At 33.0% G+C, this 21,906-nt stretch overlaps 1 protein-coding gene across 2 annotated transcripts in view; it reads right to left on the minus strand.

Annotated features, from left to right (window-relative positions):
* Klhl1 (kelch like family member 1) overlaps nt 1-21,906 on the minus strand; it is a 369,118-nt gene that overhangs the window by 224,782 nt on the left and 122,430 nt on the right. For both annotated transcript variants that reach the window (XM_033760918.1, XM_010610816.2), the window contains exons 2-3: nt 11,266-11,448; nt 941-1,077 (exon numbers count right to left, since the gene is read on the minus strand). In XM_033760918.1, coding sequence (XP_033616809.1) covers nt 941-1,077; nt 11,266-11,448 — 320 coding nt within the window. The remainder of the gene's footprint in view (nt 1-940; nt 1,078-11,265; nt 11,449-21,906) is intronic.

The raw sequence follows: 21,906 nt of genomic DNA on the forward strand, positions 1-21,906 counted from the left end.
CTGCGACACTAGCTTCATGGACAATGATGCCTTTTCCTGCGTTTCTCTATCTCATAGAATGATCAAATTTAGACAAATTTAGACAGATTTGCCATTTGTAAAAAGTATTACATCAAACAAATCATCAGTTCAGGCTATCTGTCTTTGCTACTCTATGAAGATTTTATTGTTTCCTTTTTTCCTAATCTTGACATTATTAAGACATCTTTAAAAAGATTAATACTAATCCTGATAATCCTATGGATAGCATATTTTATGCCTCCTAACTTGCTCTGAACACTTGGAAGTATATCATACTTATTTTTTGCAGCCTTCTATCACTTTTGACTATAAGGTTCTAGAGTGAAAAACGTGATTTTTTCATTCTTCTAGAGTACTGCTCAAACTTGTATATTGAACAAGATTCCAAAAGTGCTCACTGAAATTATTTTAATCCCCTAAAATGAAGTTTATTTAATCCCCTACATGAAAAGACACATAAAATATGCCAATAATTTAGATGAAAATGTTTCAAATCTATTTTATAGCTCTAAGTATTATTTTACTATTCCTTTCAAATAAACTTCAAATAAATTTGTCAAATCTACAATAAATATTCTGTAAATTTTTAGCCAGGCATGGTAGTGCACTCCTGCAATCCCAGCACTCGGGAGGCTGAGGCAGGAGGATCACTGAGTTTGAGGCCAGCCTGGGCTACATAGCGAGTTTCAGGTCAGTCTCAACTACATAGTGAGACCCTGTCTCAAAACAATACAAAACAAAACAAAACAAATATTCTGTAAATTTTTTACATTAAAATAACACATTAGAAGAAACAAAGTTACTTTAGTTAGTTTTTAAATAAAAAAGACACTAATAAATATTTTCTTTTAAGCTTTACTCTAAAGAAATACACAACAATCTTTGAACATCAATGGGATACTTAATTCCTTTGCAGTACCTGTATATGCAAATTGAACAAGGTCCCATAGGGCGTTGGGGTCTATGCCTTCCATCTTGATCTCTTCTTGCTTGGCTTCACAAACATCACTTGTAAACATGGCCGCAAAATAGTCAGAAACGGAACTCAGAACAAGCCTGCAATAGTCACAGAATATGATTTAGGCCACGGAGGTATAGCATAAAAGCATTGTGTCAACCAAAACACAATGCAGAGTACAAAACCAATCATCGTTCAAGTAATCAATGTATTTAATATTTTCCCCTCTGTATTGCTCTTTTAAAGAACTGATTCAAGAAGTTTGGCACCAAATTTCAAGAAATCTGGTCTCTATTCATTACCTATATGTTCTCCCATCATCTTTTGTCTGTTTTTCCTTTCAAATTTAGAATTTCACTCCTTTGTGTAAGGATCAGATTTTATTTCTCTTTACATAGTGAAGAAGTTACTTGTTCACTCTGTGGTTTGTTCCACTGAATTATTCTGCCATGTCTACCATCAATTCAACTCTTGAATGTATAATAAATTTTCCCTAAAATTTAGTAATTTTGGCTATTTTCCTGCTCTTGTGCTATTGCAATACATGTTATAGTATTTCACATCTATCTATGTGTGTATAATCTTCAAGGTGAATTCTTGCTTTGTATTAGTGCACTTTGATTCTTCATAAGTAAAAATTTAAAACTTCAAGTTTAAAGCACTTTTTTTGTTTTGCTTTTATGAGACAGGGTCTCACTATGTAGTTGAGACTGAACTGCAACTCACTGTGTAGCCCAGGCTGATCTTGAACTCATAGTGATCCTCCTGCCTCAGTCTCCTGGGTGCTGGGATTACAGGTGTGCGCCACCACGAGTGTTTATTAACTTCAATTGTGCCTATGAAATTTTTATTAAATGAACTGATTTTCTGATTTCATTTGGGGAAAGTTGTACTTTTTATATAAACCAATGCTTTCAAAAATATATCATATCTACCCATCTACTCAGTATATTCTACCTTCTTGATTTTTAAACTTTAACTTTCTAAAACATTTCCATAGATATCTTTGGTTAATTTCAATATATATAATACATTTTTCTTCACATTGCATATAATTCTTTTGTCTTTTATTAGAATTCATTTGTTGAAAATTTCATATATCCATCTTTTATCTGGCACATTTGTTAACTTATTTTACTCTTTTTCATTCTACTGTTTCTCTGCTAGAGAGATAATTATATCACCTGAAAATAGTCTCATTTGAATAGCTTTTATTCTCTATAATTCATTTCATCTCCTCATTGAGTTTCTTGGTACATTTTAGGTATACAGTACGATTACATTCATCATTGGGATCCTGTACCTTACATGACAGGTCTTGGTTCTCATTTTTTCCCCTTATCTCCACCCTCCCTTCACCCCCTCCACCCTTCCCTATTAAAAAAAAAAAAACTTTGTTTCCACTTTTTTATTTTCTCATATTTTTTCTTTCCCCTTATTTCGTTTCCCCTATCCTTCCAACTTCCTCTACACCTTTAGCCCTTTACTTCCTATTTGACATTGTCAATTATACCATTGTGTCTTCTTTATACTTTCAGCTTTTCACCAGAAAAACTATTTGGTATTTAAATATGTGTGTCTTATTTGTTTCACTTAAGAGTATGGCCTCACTATGCATCCACTTTCCTATGAATGACTCTATTTTTTCATTCTTTATGGCTGAGTAGTAATCCATTTTATAGAAAAGCCACATCTTCATTATTCAGTCAGTATCCAAATGATGGGAAATTGGGCTGTTTCCAAGTCTTAGCTATTACAAACTATGCTGCTATAAACATGGATGCATATATATCACTGTGGTATGATTCTTTAAATTCTTTTGGAAAGATACTCAGCAAGGGGATAGCAGGGTCAAATGGGAACTCTAATCCTAGTTCTTTGAGGTATCTCCATGTTGAATTTCTACAATAGTTCACTAGTCTACACTCCCATCAACAATGGAGAAGGGTTCCTTTCTCCCAACAATCCAACCAACATTTGTTATTGGTTGATTTCTTGATTAGCAGCCATTCTTTCTGGTGTGAGGTGGAAAAGACTTTATGAACAAATCCTCAGTAGCATGAGAACTAGAACAAAGAATAAAAAACTGGGATCTCTTCTTATTAAAAAGCTTCTGCCCTGCAAAATAAACCACCAAAAGAGCTGAGATAACTTACAGTGTGGGGGGAAAAAAAGTTTACCAACTGCTCCTGAGACAAAGGACTATTATGTAGAATACATAAAGCACGCAAAAAATCATGCCCCCCATATATAAAGACACAATTCAAAAATGGGCATCTAAATGAACAGACATTTCTCAGACAAAGAAGTAAAAACAACAAATAGATATTGAAAAAAATGTTCCACATCACTGTTCATTCAAGAGATGCAGATGAAAACAATATCTCCTCATTTCTAATCTTAAATAATCCTACCTCTACTACACTATAGGAGTAAATTTTTGTTTTTCACTATAATGAAAGGAAAAGATGTGAAAGCTTCACTTTCTAGTATGGTGTTTTGAGAACATATTTATATATGAAATACAGGCTTTCTTGAGTCAGGAAGACCTCCTCCCTTACCCCCGTACCAGGGAAGGAATTCCGGCCTTTGTGCTTGCGAGGCAGGTGGTAGCAGCCCTGAGCTAAATCCCTTACTCAGGAAGACCTTATTAATTTCTACTGCTGCAAAAATCTTCTACAATATATTGGTGCTAACATTCACATTTTAATGAATACCTTTTCAGGAAAACTAAATTAGTTTTAGGATTTTTCTTTGTATAATCATAAGGGAAAACCTGATCTATACGTTTTGTTGCATTTTTCTCGTTTGATTTTGAATAAAAATTAGGCAAGCCCCATAAAATGAGCCGCCAGCATCAATTATTTTGTTTTAAATTTTATGTAGCAAGTTATAGAAGAAAGCAATTATTTTTTTCCTTTAGGACATTTTAGAACTTTAAAAAGTTCTAAAGTGTGACTTGTTTGGGAAAGTATATATTTTTTGAATCAAGGTTATTGATACATTTTAGCTATGCAATATAATGATACTCATCATTGGAAATTTGTACATTAGATGATATATCTTGGTTCCTATCTTTTTCCCATTCTCCTGCCCTCCTTTCAACACCTCCACTCCTCCCTCCTTACAAACACATTGTTTTGTTTTGCCAAGGAGTAAATTGGTCTCTTAATTTGCCATTTCATTTACTTAATAAAGCGCAAGTAGTATTCATGTGTTCTGTTTCTTCTTACATCTACTTTGGCTATGTGACAGTAAGAATTCATTTTATTTGGATTCTAAAATATATTAATGTGGTTTCTAATGATTTGGAATTTCTCAGATCTCTTTTGATATTTCTAATTGCTTTATGTATTATATCTATCTTTTCCTGCAAATATTCTAAAATATTTATTATAGTTACTCTCATTTCCTCTTCTCGTCATTTTAACACCTGAGTTGTCTCTATATCCATTTACACTGACTGTAATTGCTGTTGACCTGCACTACATGCTCCTTCTTTTCAATTTATTGTAAATTTCAATTGTATAACACATAATATTCTTGCCGCTTAAAAAAATTACAGGCACGTGGATTTAGTTTGCTAGGTGCTGTTTTGTTTCATGATGTTCTTTTTTTTGTAGCTTTAAAGAAATAGTACAATTTTTTATTGATCTTACTTATTTTATTTATTGCTTCTTTAAAGGAATTTGAAAGTTTCACTGTACTTTAAACATTATAAATGGAAGTAAAATTTTATGAATATATAGGAAAATGTCAATATATTCTCATCTTAAAAAGAAAGAAAATAATAAAAAAAACTGCATGCTAAATAAGAGGCTTGTTCTTCATAGCTGAATTTGCAATTTAGAAATTTCTTCTTTGGAATACAGTAGAGAAATTTATTAGAATTTCGAGGCTTTTCAAAGCAAGACTGCTTCCTGATTGAGGATGTAATTATTAATATGGAAAGGAAGAAGTCATACAAACATTACGACACTGAATTGAAATCTGAAGAATCAGTATTAATTCCTTGTTATTAAAAAATTATAGAACTATGATTTTTGATGGGTACATGGATTTATCTGTGTGTAGATTTAGAATTATTTGGAAAAGCATCAGACTTCTGGGCTGGAGCAGGTAAAGCCAATGATAAGCTTGAAATCCCTTTTGTTTCACAAAGGAAGGAATTGCTCCAAAGGGATGCAAACTAGTCGAAAGAACTATATGTGATGTCTTCATCTGGAAACAAAGCAACAGTCAAATTTAAAAGTACTTTTTTCCCTCAAAGAAAACTGGGATAAAAAAGAATATCAATATGAGATAGTACTATTTTCTGATATTTTTAGTAACATTCTAGTCAAGAGAAATTTTCCTTATTACTTATTTTGTGTTTTATCTGCTCCGTGTTTTCTCTGTAAGTAAAAATGATAGTAAAATTTAGCTTTAATGAAGTGAGACATTCTTTAGCTGAAATGCATTTCTTAAATATATGACATATATGTAATAAGTGTTTTAAGTAATCTATGTTTTTAAGTATTTCCTAAATATTAATGACTAGGATGGTTACATGTCTGAAATATTCAAATGTATTCCCTATGAAATTAATGGCCAATTAGTGACTGATGTGTCAATTCTTTTTTATATTTTCAAGGTTTGACAGAGTAATAAAAACACAGATGTCATCAATTTTTTTATATCCTTAGGTTAACCAATTTCAAATGATCGATTTTATCAAAATACTCAATATAATTCAGTATGATGCAGCAGATATAAACATTTATATATGTATATGAAATATATCAGCATAAAGATAACCAGCTTGATCTTATGCTTTTGAAACGCATCTTTACAAGAGGGCCACATATTACAGAAAGAAATAGTATGTCACTACATTGTTCAATTTAAAATCATTAAATAACATATATTCCATAAACTATAACATATAAAATATAAAATCAATTATACTACATTGAGTTTTAATACATAACATAAGATTTAAATTACATTTTAGAAGAGGATTTAGTTTATAACATAAATTAAATTTTTACATGTACATATTTACCTTCTATTAATGCAAGAGATTCAGGAGCAAAAACTGCATAAAGAAGTATATGAATGCAGCCACTCTGGAAATGTCTTATTGAGGTCACAACAAATTTACTTCCTGCAAAGCCATTAAACTTCTAATTCCACTTCAATTTATTATGGTATTTGACATCGTCAACCTCCCACTTCTTTAAATCCATTTTTTAGCTAGATCAGTGCAGACTTTCTTATCTCAGCTTTCCTTTGATTGAATGATTTTCCTTCCTCTTCCTACACTTTTACCCTTTCATTGCCAGTTTTTTTTTTTCATGATTCTTTATTGGGTCTTAATGCTTACTACTGCTGAAGCATTTGTGTGCACTGAGCTAATAAGTATTGTTATAATATCCAGAAACGCTAATATTTTAATTCTGTATTTCCCATATTATTATCACTATCTAAAAAGCACAGTTTCTTTTTCACTAGGCTGGACTAATTAACTAATTAAATGCAAATGAAAGGATTACATACTGAGATTCTACCTCATCCTAGAAAGAATGGCTGCTATCATGAAACCAAGCAATAACAAATGCTGGTGGGTCTGTGGGGACAGAAGAACAATACTCCACTGCTGGTGGGAGTGCAGACTGGTGCAACCACTGTGGAAGTCCCACAGTATGGAGATTCCTCAAAGAACTAGGATTGGAAGTCCCATTTGACCCAGCCATCCCTCTGCTGGGTATCTTCCCAGACACCACAGTGATGTATGTGCACTCAGGTTCATAGCAGCACAATTTGTAATAGCTAAATATATATAAAATGCTACTCAGCCATAAAAATGAGAAATTAGAGACATTTATGGCTAAATGTATGCACAATGAGGCCATACTGAAGTGAAATAAATAGGACACACGTGTAAATGCTGAATACTTTCTCTAGTGTGAGAAACTAAAGTATAAATAAGTACTGAAAGGTAAAATAATGTGAAACAGAAAGAAAAAGGACAAATGGGAAGTAAAATGCTACTCAGCCATAAAAATGAGAAATTAGAGACATTTATGGCTAAATGTATGCACAATGAGGCCATACTGAAGTGAAATAAATAGGACACACGTGTAAATGCTGAATACTTTCTCTAGTGTGAGAAACTAAAGTATAAATAAGTACTGAAAGGTAAAATAATGTGAAACAGAAAGAAAAAGGACAAATGGGAAGGGGAAATGGGAGAGGTAGTGGGAAGGAAAGGAGGGATTGGAATTAATATGAGAAAATGAAAAATAATGGAAACAAAGTCTTTGTAGATAAGGAGAGAGAATGAAAGGAGGGTTTGAGGGGAGGGCAAAGAAATGGGGAAAAATAAGAACCAAGATAGATTATGTAAAATTATAAATTTCCAATAGTGAATATTATTATATTATATACATCAAATATACATATAATATTAATTGAAAAATAAGTAAAATAAACTGTCAGTATATATTAGTTTCGACCTATTAAATCAAAATGAGTCATTTTCCAGAAGGCTTCTAAGTTTTAAACAAAAAGTAATTTTCATATTCTTTGGTATGTGATGAGTTTTATCTCTCACAAAATAAATATTAATTTATTAATTTAATTTTCCTCATATGATATCCCTGAAAACAGAGAAAAAAAATTTATATCATCTGTGTTTTACATTTGGGAATTTTCATTGAGAAGTTTTGGTTCTCTTGTTGGTTATCATTTATCCCAGGTTATTTCTGATAAATCTATATTTATCTTAGAATTTCTGTGAGGGTTGAAAACATAAATAAATTTAGAGATTTGCTTGTTTCACCTGCCAAAACACATTAATGTGTTTTCTTAAGTATGAATAACTTTTCAGAATTCACCTAGTTGAAAACAGTGTCCCTATGTAGACAGTATCTCATCAATGAAATCACAATTATAATTTATATAAATTGGAATCATGCATAATACAAATTGTACAAAGAACATAATCCAATGATTTCATGTGGTCTTTTAATGGGAACATTTTTTTCAATAGGAATTTAATTGGAAGTTTTAATGATGATATAATTAATATGAATTATATATATATGATCTTTATGAATGGTTGGCAAGTCCTATATAAGAAATTAACTTGGAATATGCTTCCTGAAGTACATTTTAATACAGTACAAATGATTACTTTTTATTATTTGAAATTATTATAATATTTTTAGATTTTTCAGTGCTAATGACTGTAATGCCATATATATTTTTGCCCTCAGATGATAAACCTTCTACATTAATCAGAATGTAAGAGAATAATTTTCAAATACATTATGTTATTTATTACCTGGCTGATGACTATTTTTTTAAACCAGTAGGTAGATTTATGTACAGCTTCTTCATAGCACAAAAGGACAAAAAAGGAGATGTAATTATTCAAAACAGCACTTGCTCTTTTCAAATGAAACACATTTTTAATATTCCCTCATATTTATTTAATTTATATTTCTAATGACTTTTTTTAATATAGTGACAAAGTTTTAAGCCATAGTGTTATTTAAAATATTAATTGGGACACCATTAAAGTGGAATGACTTTAATATTCTTGGTTTTTAAAATAAACAGTAAAACTTTAAAAATAACTTAGCCAATTAGAGAAAAACCTACTAAAACAGTCAATATTTTCCCTTTCTTGCTCACAGAGTCACTTTTACAAGCTTTCCCCTCAGACACTTTTAACGAAGTTCTGAAATAATTTGCTACTTGATTCTTGAATTTTTGTTTAATATGCCTACATCTACCTATGAGTAATATGAACAGTGCATAAAACTTTAAGTTACACAGATAATTTTTCAATTTGATATATAATTTAATATGTGCTAAATATATAAATTATTTAAATGATCAGGATGACATGTATAAGCAATATATGCTCAGATTTTAGAGTAATGCAAAACAGAAAAATTGTATTTCTCCCCCATTGCACTATATGAAAACTGTTGGCATATGTTGATACATTATTTAAAACATAGCAATATATATAATAAATTTATAAGAAAAACCCAGTGAAATATTATGAATATAGTAGAATTACTCAACACATTAATTTCAAACATTTTAAACCAGAAAAAATCTAATAAGTATGAATTAAATATGAATATATAATAAAAACTATATAAACTTCTTTCGAATTGAACATTTTATAATTTAATAGATTTTTCATTTGATTCTTTTAATATCTTAAAGTAACATTAGTAATATTATTTACCAATGTATGAGTTAAGCAAAATAAATTTATACAAAATATTTAATTATATATTTATATATAATCATATGCAAATTAATTTTTATTGTAAAATTAACAAAAGCATTTACCTTAAAGAATATGGTAGAATATTTATCTAGATGCATGTTGAGGATAATATGCACATTTGCCATACATATTACAAACTTAACGATGGTTAATTGTTGTGTCAACCTAAAATACCAGGCAGATAACTTTGACACAATTTTAGATGTGTCTGGGTGATAGATTTGCCAAAGAGGGAAGACACTCCCTGGATATTTGTGGTACTAGCCAAGAGGCTTGTAGCCTGAATGGAATAAAAAGGGAAAGATAAAGGAAGTTTTGAAAGTGTTCCTTTCAAGAAGCTTGTTTCTACCATCACCTTTAGACATCTGTCACCAGGTTTCCTCCACAGACTCCTCAGCCTTCCAGGCCAGACTCTTGGGCTTCCCAGTGCGGGCTTATACCTGACTCTGCCATGAACTTCAGACCTTATATTAAATCTTATTTTAAATATTCCTTTAGTGGGCCCTAACTGATGCAAGCATTTCTCTCAAAAGTAATGGCTATTTGGTTTGTTAACTGCTGCCTTGAAAATGATAATTCAATTTCACGATAATATTTGAAAAATAAATATAAATAAAGATTACTAGAGTTCTTGTAGAAGTAAGGTACAGATGGACCCAAGCTGCGCTGGATTAGTTATTAAATGTTCTTTCCCCAGCATTTCAACATAATGAATTATTTCAATGCCCACATTTTAACAGCTTGTGCACAGGCATGTGTGTGTGTGTGTGTGTGTACTTAACAGTTTGTGCATGGGTTTGTCTGTGTGTATATAAAACCCAGATAATACCATTTCATTTTGAGTTTATGTGGAAGAGGATAATATTAAAAACATTTTCATACTTGAATAACAGATCTCTTTATCAATCCATTACTGTTAAATATGACATAAATTGATTGAAGTACAGTTTCTAAAACTATTCTTACACATAGACATTGAACAGTGTTTTCAGGGGATTGTTTCCAGGATCTCAGTGTACTAAATTCTGAAAGTGTTTAAGTATTTTACATTAAAATGTGGAGCTTTATCTCCTTTTGTACAATATATCTAAATCATCTCCTGATTACTAGATTACTTTTAACTTCTAATACAATGAAATTGCTAGGCAAATGGTTCTACTGTATTTTTAGAGAATATTGACAGGAAAATATGTATTTCTTCAACACAGATGGAATTTTATTATAATTTTTAATCAGTGATTGAGTGAATCTGCAGATGTGGCAGCAACAGATCTGAAGGCCAAATTGAATTCAGCAAAATGAGTATACAAATTAAATTTAAATTATTTCCTATTAATCATGTCAGAAAAATTAAGTATGAAATCACTTCAAATTTAATGAATTTTCAAAAATCAACTGATACCAAATCAAAATATTATGCAGAAATTTAATATCTAGTTTATGTAACCTGAAATTATTAACATGAAGAATGTTTATAGTATTAGATTTTAAAGTTTCCATGACAATAATATACCACAAATGAGTTTTTAAGAAATTCAAAATAAAGATGTCAATATGAATTTTGAAGACAACCTTGAATTTTCTAGTTGAAATGCACAATAGAGCCAAAAATAAGTTGACTTTCTTTGAATGTTCACAAAATAATATAGTTTTTCAAATTTTAGTTATGCTTTCTAAATTATAATTCCTTTTCACTTAATTTTATTGTGATTCACAAAAATGAGAGTACTGCATCTTTTGTCTATGAGTAACAACTAGAATTATAATAATGTGAATTTCAACTCATATTTGCTTTATGTGTTAATAAAATGGATCGCTATGTAAAGTGATATTGTAACTTTTGCTCTTTGAAAGAAAGGCAGCAACAAAGTCAAAATCTCATAGGAAGGGAGATCCTTATTTCTATAGTTATAGAGTGCTCTGCAATGCATGTACCAGTTTATCACATAGAAATATGTGAATGCACATTTCCAATGAAAACAGGCCACTATACCTATGTGCTGGTATCTTTCGGTTCCCAACAATCAGAATAACATCACAGAGTTGCTGTTGCTTCAAGTAACTTTCCATCTTTCTGAAGGTTTGCTCAGCATGGTGAACGGCCTGGTAGAATTCTTCTGAGCTACTGGAATCCAAATCACTTTGAGGTGTCAGAGAATGGCTGGTTGTTGACAGCCTGTAGAAACAGAGACAGATTTCTTTTTTACTAAAAGGTTACCACCCCAACCCCAGAGCCCTGGGCCTCCAAGCAGCACAGACTGGTGAGGAGTGCTGGGGTAACATGGAGCAAGGCTGCTACACCATACTTGGGGCCATGGGCCTGCAAGCAATGCAGACCGGTGAAGACTGCTGGAGCTGTGTTGAGCTGGGCTGCTACCCCAACCCCAGAGTCCCAGGCCTCCAAGCAGTGCTGTCCAGTGAGGAGTCGAGCAACATGGGCACCCCCACAGTACCACTCCAGCACTCTGCACCCCAACCTGCTCAGGCCTCTTGGTTGTACCAGTATGGCAATCCAGAACATAAAAGCACAGGGGGTCATAAATGCCATTGTACTAAGCTCAAGAAAACAGAGCAGAAATGAACAGAGAAATGGCCTCTCTCAGGCTCCTTGACGAAAATCGAAGCCCATTTGAAAAGTGAAGAGAGTCTCTGCAATAAAGGCACACTAGACCACTATGGTTGCTAAGTTGGAGGGATCACCACCCATTGGAAACTGGTCTATACTCAGGGGAAGTGCAGCTGGAACCCACATTAGACCTTTTCGAAGTTCAACTCTGCAGAAGGTCAGGGAGTTCAACCTGAGCCTTGCAGCCAGGAATCAGCCTGAATCTCAGGGGTCAACTGGTGGCTTATGGAGGCTAATTGACTTACATCTGCACGCTGCTACCCACATTGTCTACTGTAAAAGCAGAGACATACCCTGAAGGGGGCCCTTCATTTTTTTTTTTTTAATTTTAAAATTATTTTTTCCTTTTCAACTTATGTTTAATCTTTCCCACTCTTTTCAAATTCTTCCTTTTTTTCTTTTTTAGATCTTTTCTTTCTCTTTCCCACTGAATCACTCACTCTCCCACATAATTTTTCATCTCCCTTTTTGTTACTACTTCTATCCTAATTTGGATTTCTTTCTTTTATTTTCCCTCTTTTTCCTTCTCTCAATTGTCATTAGTTTCAAAGGAAAGTGAGTACAGTTTCTAGCTTCCCTATTGCTCTTAGGTTATTCTATTCTTATCTTTGTTCTTTCATTCTGTCCTTCCCTCTTGTCTTCAAAAGTTTCCTAGAGTTTTGTGTGATCTTCCTGTGTCCTTTGGCCTCACTTCTAACTTTCCCCTCTCCTTCTACCTACCTATCCCTCTCTCCCCAACTCCTTCTAAAGCCCCATTCTAAAGGGTAAAGTTACTATGTTAAAGAGTTAATTCACTATAAACATATTTTAGGATGGTCCTCAATTTTTATTTAATTCATGTGATTAAAGTGGAAAATTGGCATTTTCTAAACTGTGCTTGATGCTATTGTGTTGCTGATTGTATCACTTGGGCTAAGGTATTGTGATTGATTTAATCAGTTTTCCTTCCAAGTGTTATGGGACTGAGACTGTCTCCACATCATTAGGGACTCAAAACCTAAACACCAGCTATATCTGCATGATTGAAGTATTAACCCAGGAATTAAACCAAGGACAGTACCAACAACAAAAATAGAAATAAGACATTTAAGCAAAACGCAAACACAGACTTCCAGCTCATAAAAGGTAAATTTTGGAGAAATGAGGTGGAAATGTCTGACAATCATCTACCAGGACACACTAAATTGATAGCACAGGAAGCAACAAAACAGATGAATGAGACTATAGAAAAATCAAAAGAGAAATAATTTCCCAGATAACCACAAAATTAGTGAGTAGAATGAAGAATTAAAGACATGTTTAGAGACTCTAGAGCAGAAACAGAAGGAAAAAAAAAGATGAAATTAGGACCATGATAGAAGCCATAAACGTCCAGCATAAGAAAGAAATAAAAACCATGAAAGCCAGACATAGGAAACAAATTGAATCCATGGATCAGATTCAAGGAAGCATCAGGAGATAAAAAATTCTATTGAAAGTATACATAACAGACTGAGCCCATTTGAAGATAACTAACAGATAAAGAAGACAGGATATCATATACAGAGGATAGAATGGTGATTAGGGGCCATGAAAAGAGAGATCTCGTAAAAATAGTAAAGGACCATGAGAAATCAATCCAACAGCTCCTAAATGATGAAAAGAAGAATAATAAAAGACTGATAGGAGTCCATGAAAAAGCAGGAGAAAGTACAAATGCATTAAAAAAAACTGTTTACAGAATTAGAAAACTTCCCAAAACAGAGCAAAAGAATTTGACATACAGATAAGTGAGGCATATAGGACTCCAACTAGCCATGATTAAAAAAAAAACAAAAAACAACAACAACAAAAAACTGCACATAGTCATATAATAGTTAAGATCTCAGAAATTTTAAAAAAATACTGCAAGAAAATAAACAAATCACATACAAAGGAAAGCCCATCAGAATCACACCAGACTTCTCAAAACTAACCCTCAAGTCAAGTAGAGCCCAGTGAGAGGTATTTCAAGCCCTAAAAGAAACAAACTCCAATCTAGAATGATATACCCTGCAAAATTATCTTTCACTATCCCCAAGTTGAAACTATACCAAAAAGCCACTATGTTAAATACAGCATGGTACTGCAAAGTAAACAGACTCAAGGATCAGTGGAATAGTTTGGAAGATACATAAACAACTCCAGATGTACTCAACTACCATATCTTCAACAAAGGAGCAAACCATCCTCAGTGCAGAAAAGACAACCTATTTAATAAATTGTGTTGGAAAAACTGAATTTCATCCTGTCAGAGATTAAAACTACAACCCTGTCTTTCAACACTAAACTAAAATCCAAGTGGGTTACAGATCTAAATATTAAAACAGAAACACAAAACTTGCTGGAAGATAAGAAGGCAGAATTCTTGAAGACATTGGCATAGGAAAAGACTTTATGAACAAATCCTTAGTAGCATAGGAACTAGCACAAAGAATCCACAACTGGGATTTCATCTTTATACAAACTTTCTGCCGTGTGAGAAAAAACACCAACCAAGCAAGTGGATTAAAGATTTGAATATTAAAACAGAAACACTAAACTCCCTGGAAGATAAGTTAGGTAGAATTCCTGAAGACATTGGCATTGACATTGGCATTGGAAAAGACTTTATGAAGAAATCCTCAGTAATGCAGGAACTGGCACAAAGAATCAACAACTGAGATCTCATCTTATTAAAAAGCTTCTACACTGCAAAAGAAATGACAAACAGAGCTAAGAGACAACTTACAATGTGGGAAAAATTTTTACCAGCTGTTCAGTCAAAGGTCTACTATCTAGAATATGTAGAACTAAAAAAATCCGACCCCCCAAATATAAAGACCCAACTAAAAAATGGGCAGCTGAAATGAACAGACATTTCTCAGACAAACAAGTAAAAGTAGCAAATTTTTGGTGGGTGCAGACTGGTGCAACCACTGTGGAAGTCAGTATGGAAATACCTCAGAAAACTAAGATTAGAGATCTCATTTGAGCCAGCCATCCTTCTGCTGGGCATCTTCCCAAAAGAATTAAAAGGATCATATCACAGTGATACATGCACATTAATGTTTATAGCAACACAGTTTGTAACAGCTAAAACTTGGAAACAGCCCAATTGTCCAACAACTGGAAACTGGAAAAAGAAGATGCTTTTTCTATAAAATTGAATACTACTGAGCCATAAAGAATGATAAACTAGAGTTGTTTATAGCTAAATGGGTTTGTATTGAGTCCGTACTCTTAATTGAAATAAATAGGACACACATGCAAGTACCGAATAGTTTCTCTGGTGTGAAAAACTAAAAGTGTGAATAAGGTTCAAATTGTATAATTGATAATATGAAATAGGAAGAAAACAGCTAAATCAATAGGGGAAGTGAGAAGGGTAGGGGAAATGCAAAAATGGAAAAGAAAAAATATGAAAAAAGGAAAAAATGGATAAAATCTTTGTAAATAGGGAAGAGTGGAGGGGATGAAGGGAGGGCAGAGGTATGGGGAAAAATAGGAACTAAGATGCATCATGTAAATGTACAAGATCACAATGATGACTCTAACTGTACTGTATACCTAAAAAGTACCAATATGCTTAATGAATAAAAATAAAACATTATCAATTTTCCATATGTAAATATTTTTTTTAAATATAGAAAAAAAATTAATGTATTTGTCCTCATTAACTATTGGGATGTCAAATGCATTTACAGAGGTTTGAAATTTTTAATTTAGTTTAAATCATTTGCTCTTACAAAACCACACATTTGATTTATCCATTCAGTGGTTGATAGGCATTTGTGTTGTTTCTAAGATTTAGCTGTTGCAAACTGTTCCACTACAAACATGGGTATGCATATATTGCTGAGGTATGATACTCTTAATTCTTTTGAGAAGATGCCAAGCAGAAGAATAGCTGGGTCAAGTGTGACCTCTAGTTGTAGTTTTTTGAGGAATCTCCACACTGATTTCCACAGTGGTTGTACTGTCTACACTCCCACTAACAGTGGAAAAGGGTTCCCTTTTACCGTGAAGCCCCACCAACATTTGCGATTGGTTGATTTTTTGATAACAGCCATTCTTTCTGGAGAGAGGTTGAAACCCAGTATCTTTTTTTGCTTTGTTTTGTTTTTTGTTTTTGTTGCTGCTATTGTGTTGTTGTTTTTTTTTTTGCATCTCATGAATGACTAATGATGTTGAACTTTTTAAAAATATAATTACTTGCTGTTTCTACCTATGCAGCTCAGCCATAAAGACAGATAAACTTCAGACATTTAGAGCTAAATGAATCCACCCTGAGACCACACTCTTAAGTAAAATAAAGCAAACATGCATGGGTAAATAGAGCATTGTTAACTGTCAATGAGGACTAAATGTATAACAGATATTGTGAAATAGGAAGAAAATATTCAAATGGGTAGGGAGAACTAGGGGGAGAAGGAAGGCGGAGAAAGGAAACGTGTGAGAAAAGAAGGAAAATGGCAACAAAGCTTTGTACATTAGAAAAGGAAGAAACGTTGAAGGTAGAGGAGTGGGAAAAAGATAAAAATCAAGCTATATCATGTACAGGTATAAATTCCCTATGTGAATGTGACATTATGTACACCTAAAATGTACTAATAAACAATGTTTTCAAAAGCAATTATTTGCTCTAATAAATAGATGAATTGCAAATTCTCTTTCTTGTGTCAAAATATTTTAATATATATTGTATTTATGTTAAAAAATGAAAAAGTCAGTTAATCATTAACATACATTCTGAAACTAACAAAAATGTTAAATGTGGTATATGTATACAATGAAATATCATTTAGCTATCAAATATGAAATCTTGCCATTTTGTAGCAACATGGATGCTCTTTGAGGATATGTCATGTGAAATTACTCAGGCACAGAAAGGCAAATATACATGGTCTTACTCATGTGTGAATCTAATATGTCCATTTCATAAAAACAGAAGGCAGAATGTTGGTTACCAGGAGCTAGACAAAAGAGGGAGAAAGGAATGGAAAGAGATTGGTCAATGGATATGAAGTTACAGTAAGATAGGAGGAAAAAGTTGAGGTCCTCTGTGACAGAATAAGGTGACTATAGTTAACCAAACTGTATTTTACATTTCAAAGTAGTTATCTGAGAGGATTTTGAATATTTTCCCATAAAGAACTTACAAATTTGTTGAGTTGATGGGAATGCTAATTATCCTACTGTCATTTTAAATATATACATATATATATATGAAAACTTTACATTGTTTTTGTTTTATGTTGTTGTTGTTGTTTTTTTTTTTTGGTACCGGGGATTGAACTCTGGCCCTTGTGCTTTCAAGGCAGGCCACCAAACCACTGAGCTAAATCCCCGGCCCTTTTTTAGTTTTTTTTCTCACATTGCTTTTTGTTTTGTTTTGTTTTGTTTTGTTTTGTTTTTCGATGCCGGGGATTGAACTTGGGTCCTTGCGCTTGCAAGGCAGGCCACCGAACCGCTGAGCTAAATCCCCGGCCCCTCACATTGTTAATCTATAAATTTATACAATCATATGTCAACTAGAATTAATTTAAAGATGATCGACAAACACTAAAAGTTCCCTAACAGTCCCGGGATAAATGCAGTTAAAATTTTACTTCATAATAATTTCAATGCAAAATTAAGAAATGAATTTTAGAAATCCCTAAAGGATAAAATAAAGTAAAAGATATGCTTTCTAACTTATTTAATGTATTAAACATGATATCAATATAAATTTGACAAGTGTATTACACAGAATGAAAATTATAGGTCATTCTGTTTGCTTAGCATATTACCATGTATCCCAATCAAAACATTAGCAACTAAAACTGAAATTATTACTATAGTAAGAAAATTAATCTTAATTGGACTGAAGATCCACCTCTCATCCTACAGAGACCTAATGCATTTATTTGCAAACGTAGACACCCTATTGAAACTTTTTCATGCTTTGAGTTTCAGAATGCTATTAGTAACATTTCTATAAAATGTTTTGGGAAGAATTTGTCAGTATAATATAAACAAATATGAAGAAATCTATTATTATTAAATAAAACATGCATTTGATGGTACTTCCACGATATACTGTGTACAGAGAAATTCAAAAGAATCTATAGAGAGATAAATAAATCTAAACCCACTAAAATCATGTGCATTCTGTTACCTACAATATCTGTCTACACAATATAGTTACTATCGTCAGACTTACATTTTTCTATAAATATTTGAAAAAAGATACAAATTTTGCCCTGCCATGTGTTTACCTTTCAGATTTGCAAATTAAAAATCCAGAATTTATTCATTTTTCAGGGTATATTTTAGGAGCTGAGGCTCAAGAATATGGAGCAAGAATAGCAGAATTTTTCCACACATTATCATATTAAAGAGAAAGTCACAAAATGTACTGTTGTGTGCATTTTTAAAATCAACACATCATTTCTTCTCAGATAACTAGAGAGAGCTGAGTGAGGACTGGATATTGCCAGGTAGATCAAGACCATCCCCCAAATAGCTCCTAACATTTCCAGTATGGTACCCAAAAGGAATGAGTGAAGTTTGCAATTTAAGAGAACAGAGACAAACCTGCAAAATGCCTCCAGGTGAGTTTAAATGTGGTTTGAGATAAGTGCGCTATAACATTAGTATCTAGAAGTTAAATGGAAAAGGTAGGGCAAAAAAATGTTACATCTCACTAAAATTTTCATAACCAGCAAAAGTTATCAAGAACATAATTTCATATGCTCAATCTTCAAGCCTTCCAACTTGTAGTATGTAAGATAGTAAAACAAAGTAAATGAAATCAAAGGTAATTTTAACACCTACTGAGAATTTAGAGATAGAGATGGTACTTAGCAGAATTTATTCAAAGTAAAAGGCTAATTACTTTCAAGATTATATTTTCTTTAATCTAGTTATAGTTACCCATTTTTTTCAGCTTTCATTTTGAATATAATACAGACATGAGCCATTTCCAGAAACGTTTTAGTCAATTTAAAGTTATGTTTTTTTTTTAAGAGTAGGAAAAATTTGAGGGAAAGAAAGCCACTGTCTAACTGAGAAAGAAGGATGATCAGAAATGGGTTGACCTTTCATCCTAATTTTCAAAGATGTTTTATACAGCAAAGCCATGTGGTGAGGTGTGTACAAAGTAGGACAAAGCTGTAAGACCCAATGGAAAATTATAAGGTAGGCATGAGGAGGGACAAAACCATGACTAACCAATAAGACTACAAGTACAGTCACCCAGGTAATATTGATTAAATGGGAGTCAAATGGGGGAGCAAGTCTCATAGCAAACATATACAAGGATTTTCATTCAGTAAGGCTAGGTCTCAGAGATATTTTCTGGAAAGGCTGGGTTAAGACCTTGGCTCCCCACCCAGGTGATTGAAACCTATTTGGAATATCAATCACTGATATTTGACCCCAGGGGAAGCACAATGGTATAGTAGTTTCTCTCCCTTTAGAATTCTGGCCTTCAGTGAATGTGTCTTCGTTGTCTTCCATATTGGCTCCTTGCTGTGTTGGCTTCTTGAGGGCAGCCCTATCTAACTGTCTAAAAGATATCTAATTAATTTACCAATCTGCAATATTCCCCCTCTGAAGAAGTACCCTAACTGCTGTGATGGATCAAAGGGCAAAGACAGTTCTTGCCACTTCCAGCTGAAGAAGATAATAGTTGTGATCAGCTGTTAGAGTTACTCCGCAGAGGGTCTATCTAAAGGTCTTTGAGGGGCCAGGGATTTAGCTCAGTTGTTCCACCACCTGCCTCACCAGGGCAAGGACCCAAGTTAGATCCTCAGTACTATAAATAAATAAATAAATAAACAAACAAATAAATAAAGGCCTTCAGTAGGTACCTGGCATTGTCATCTTGGTAGCTGAATAGCTTTTTAGTCTGCAGGAAACAAAACCAAAGAAACAGTGAAGAATTCATGGGCCAAATTATAAGGTCAGTAGGATTGCTATAAATATAGCTCACAAAGAGGATAAAGGACTTAGAATCCAACATCCAAGTCATATTGTTTAATGTAGCAGCTCTGAGCTTTTACAAGGTTGATCTGGTGGATGCCAGCAAAAGAAATCTAGTACATTTGTCATCGGTTCCATTTGTATGACCGCTTGGAGTTTGGCAATTTCTAAGCAAGAAAAAACAAAACTTTTAAGAAATTAGAATATGCATAATCTAAGCACAAAGAAAATGTCATCATGATTGTCATGATAAAATACTATGTGTAGCTCTTGATCTTAAGTCCCTACTATACATATATATATATATGTACAGTACATAATAGTACACATAGTTATATATATAACTATATATATAAAACTATATATATATATATAACTATATATATATAAAACTATATATAACTATAACATATATATATATATATATGTTAACATTCTGCATGGATTAAACTACTAGAAAAATCATGGTTGCTAAGAAATAGCATCCCCTAACTATGCTTTATATTTCAAAGTGCTTAATGTCCAGATAAAATTATAATAATTAAGCTCACTGCTTCTGCTGCACTACTAATGTCACCGATTATCTCTTCTGGGTATTCAACAACTAAAGCTTGGAGACCAAAACTAGAAAGGTAACTGGGCTATGAGGACAGCTAATATTTTGATCTTGGGCCCTCACAGTGTATAAGATCCAGGACATAAAGGAACCTTCCCTACAGGATCCTACATCTTTGGTAAGTCACTCAACCTCCTGAGCAGGGAGATTGATGGGCACCAGAGGACAAATATACTGTGTGCCAAAGGAGGGTCATCATGAGGGAAAAGTCTCCCATGATTTCACTGAAAGCAACATGGTCAAGCAAGGCTGTGACCCATCCTGATGGCTGAAACTTATAAAGGAGCTGACAGGCTTTATGCATGGTTCCAAAATAATGCCTGAAGAGACTTAACTGACCTTGACAGATAGCAAGAGGTTCATGTTGATTGACACAGATCTCACTTTAACTTGGTCTTAAACACCTGGCAGAAAAGAATAACCTAAAATTATAAGATTTAAAAGGTGATGGAAATAGAAATTGAATTCTGAAGCTGATTGTGTGTGTGTGTGTGTGTGTGTGCGTGTTTGTGTGTGTGTCAGAGAGAGAATAGGTTTCTCTTATAGTTTCTTTCTAAAATCCTATGTCCTTTGTTCTGTAAGATAAATGATTATCACGGTTTGTGTTGGTTGTTTATTGAACATTTTCTCATAAATCAATTGCTGATCTAAAACTCTGGTGGGATTCATTCTCCTTGAGTTTTGATTTGGGTGGGATTTAAAAATGAGTTTCCACAGTACAACTCATAATTTTAAAGCTAAGCTTTCTTATTCAATTTACTTCTAGTCAAATATCCAGTCTTACTCATTTAAGAAGTATGAGTTTACAAGTTTAAGAAATACAGATTGTATCTTTAGCAATGTTTCTTCAGTGTGAGTAAGAGCTCTGGTATTGGTTATCTTGTTATTGTTTGATATTTAATATAGCCACCTTAAAAGTTTTTATATTATTTTTCCAAAGACAGCCTATAGTATGCTGATTTGGGACTTTATTTTTTTTTTATTGAGTTTATTGGTACATTTAGGGATACAGTACAGTTACATTCATTGTTGGGATCATGTACCTTTACATGGCAAGTCTTGATTCTCATTTTTTTCCCCTTACCTCTGCCCTCCCTTCACCCCCTCCTCCCCTCCCCATCTACAAACACTTTATTTTCATCTTTTCATTCTCTCACATTTTTTTCTTTTCCCTTTTTGTTCTTCCCCTACGTATCACACCTTCCCTACACCTTTAGCTCCTTTCCTCCCATTTCTAAATGTCAGTAATCTTATTAGAATCTTATGCATTGTTGCAGAATATTCACACCAGGGAAACTATTTGGTATTTACACATGTGGGACTTATTTATTTCACTTAGGAGTATATCTTCAATATGTATCCATTTTCCTATGAATGAATCTATTCTCTCGCTCTTTATGGCTGAGTAATATTCCATTTTATAGAAA

The sequence above is a fragment of the Fukomys damarensis genome, unplaced genomic scaffold, assembly GCF_012274545.1.
Source record: "Fukomys damarensis isolate Sample0158 unplaced genomic scaffold, DMR_v1.0_HiC HiC_scaffold_6, whole genome shotgun sequence".
NCBI classification, from domain to species: domain Eukaryota; kingdom Metazoa; phylum Chordata; class Mammalia; order Rodentia; family Bathyergidae; genus Fukomys; species Fukomys damarensis.